At 54.9% G+C, this 1,162-nt stretch overlaps 1 protein-coding gene across 1 annotated transcript; it reads left to right on the forward strand.

The window, feature by feature from the left end:
* Window positions 1-6: 6 nt before the first annotated feature.
* On the forward strand, window positions 7-531 carry LOC110390855 (guanylate-binding protein 1-like). The gene is made up of 2 exons (XM_021382397.1): window positions 7-157; window positions 275-531. Exons 1-2 carry the CDS (start codon window positions 62-64, stop codon window positions 485-487), a joined length of 309 nt encoding a protein of 102 aa, XP_021238072.1. The 5' UTR covers window positions 7-61; the 3' UTR covers window positions 488-531.
* Window positions 532-1,162: the final 631 nt, after the last annotated feature.

The following is a 1,162-nucleotide window of genomic DNA, read 5'->3' on the forward strand; positions in this document are numbered from 1 at the left end:
GGCCGAGGCAGCAGCGGCCCAGAAGGCGGCAGAGGCGCGGCTGGAGGAGCAGCGGCGCAGCATGGAGGAGCACACGCGTCAGATGGAGCAGCGGCTGAAGGAGGAGCAGCGTGCACGGCTGGAGGAGCAGGAGCGTGTGCTGGAGCACCACAGGAAGGTGAGTGCTGTGATGGTTTTGTGACTGTACCATGGAGGTGTTGTGTGGTGGTACCAGCACACTGTGGCTGTGCGATGGTGTTGTGTGCTGCTACTCACACTTCTCCCTGTCCCACAGGAGTATGAGGCGCTGCTGCAGGAGGGCTTCAGGCGTGAGGCAGCAGCCATGCAGGAGCGGATCACAGAGCTGGAGCTTGAGAAGAAGAAAATGGAGGTGGGGACCTGGATTGGCTCAGCGCTGAACTTGCTTAGCAGCATTTTTGCACCATTGCTGTATGTTGTGGCAGGCATGGTTCCAACAATTGTCACCAAAGTGTGCCGTAAGATGTAATCTGTCCCCTAGCAGCTGTCCCTGCAATAAATCTAGTGGCACTACCCAGGTGTTATCATTTTGGGGAAGCGCGGGGCTCCATTCCAGGAAAGAAAAGAAAGCAGCAGCAGAGGGTGGACTGGGGGTCTGGATGTGCTTTCCTTTTCAGTTCCAGAGCTGTGATCTCCGCAGGCAAGTCACAGAATCATAGAATCAAAGAATCATAGAATGGCCTGTGTTGGATTGGATCTCAATGACCATCCCCCTCCAACCTCTCAGCTGCAGGATGGTTGCCTACTACCAGCTCAGGCTGCACAGAGCCCTTCATTGCCTTGGGCACCTCCAGGCACAGGGCACCCACAGCTCTGGGCAGCAGTGCCAGCACCTCATCATCCTCGGAGTGAAAAACTTCCTCCTCATATCTCACCTAAATCTGCCCTCTTTTAGTTTAAAACCTTTCTCTCCTGTAGAGTCACTCTCCATCCCTGTAGAAAGTCACCCTCTCTCCTTGTAGCGATAAGCAGGACTAACGCAATGGAAACAGCGTTACAAAAGGTGGAAGGAAAATACAGCGCTCACCCAGATCGGAAGATTTGGGGCTCGCAGGAAAAGGCTCCCACCAAGGAAGGATCTCCAGGCAGAGATCCTTCCTCAGGGGCAGTCAGCCCTTAAATGAGGCCTAAGAGGGGTGGAGCC

The sequence above is a fragment of the Numida meleagris genome, unplaced genomic scaffold, assembly GCF_002078875.1.
Source record: "Numida meleagris isolate 19003 breed g44 Domestic line unplaced genomic scaffold, NumMel1.0 unplaced_Scaffold2372, whole genome shotgun sequence".
NCBI lineage: Eukaryota > Metazoa > Chordata > Aves > Galliformes > Numididae > Numida > Numida meleagris.

What these genes read in the sequence shown, in the direction of transcription:
- LOC110390855 (XM_021382397.1), top strand. Translation starts at nt 62, where the DNA reads ATGGAGGAGCACACGCGTCAGATGGAGCAGCGGCTGAAGGAGGAGCAG. An exon ending in TGCTGGAGCACCACAGGAAG is followed by an intron (nt 158 to 274) that starts GTGAGTGCTGTG and finishes CCTGTCCCACAG; the next exon opens with GAGTATGAGGCGCTGCTGCA.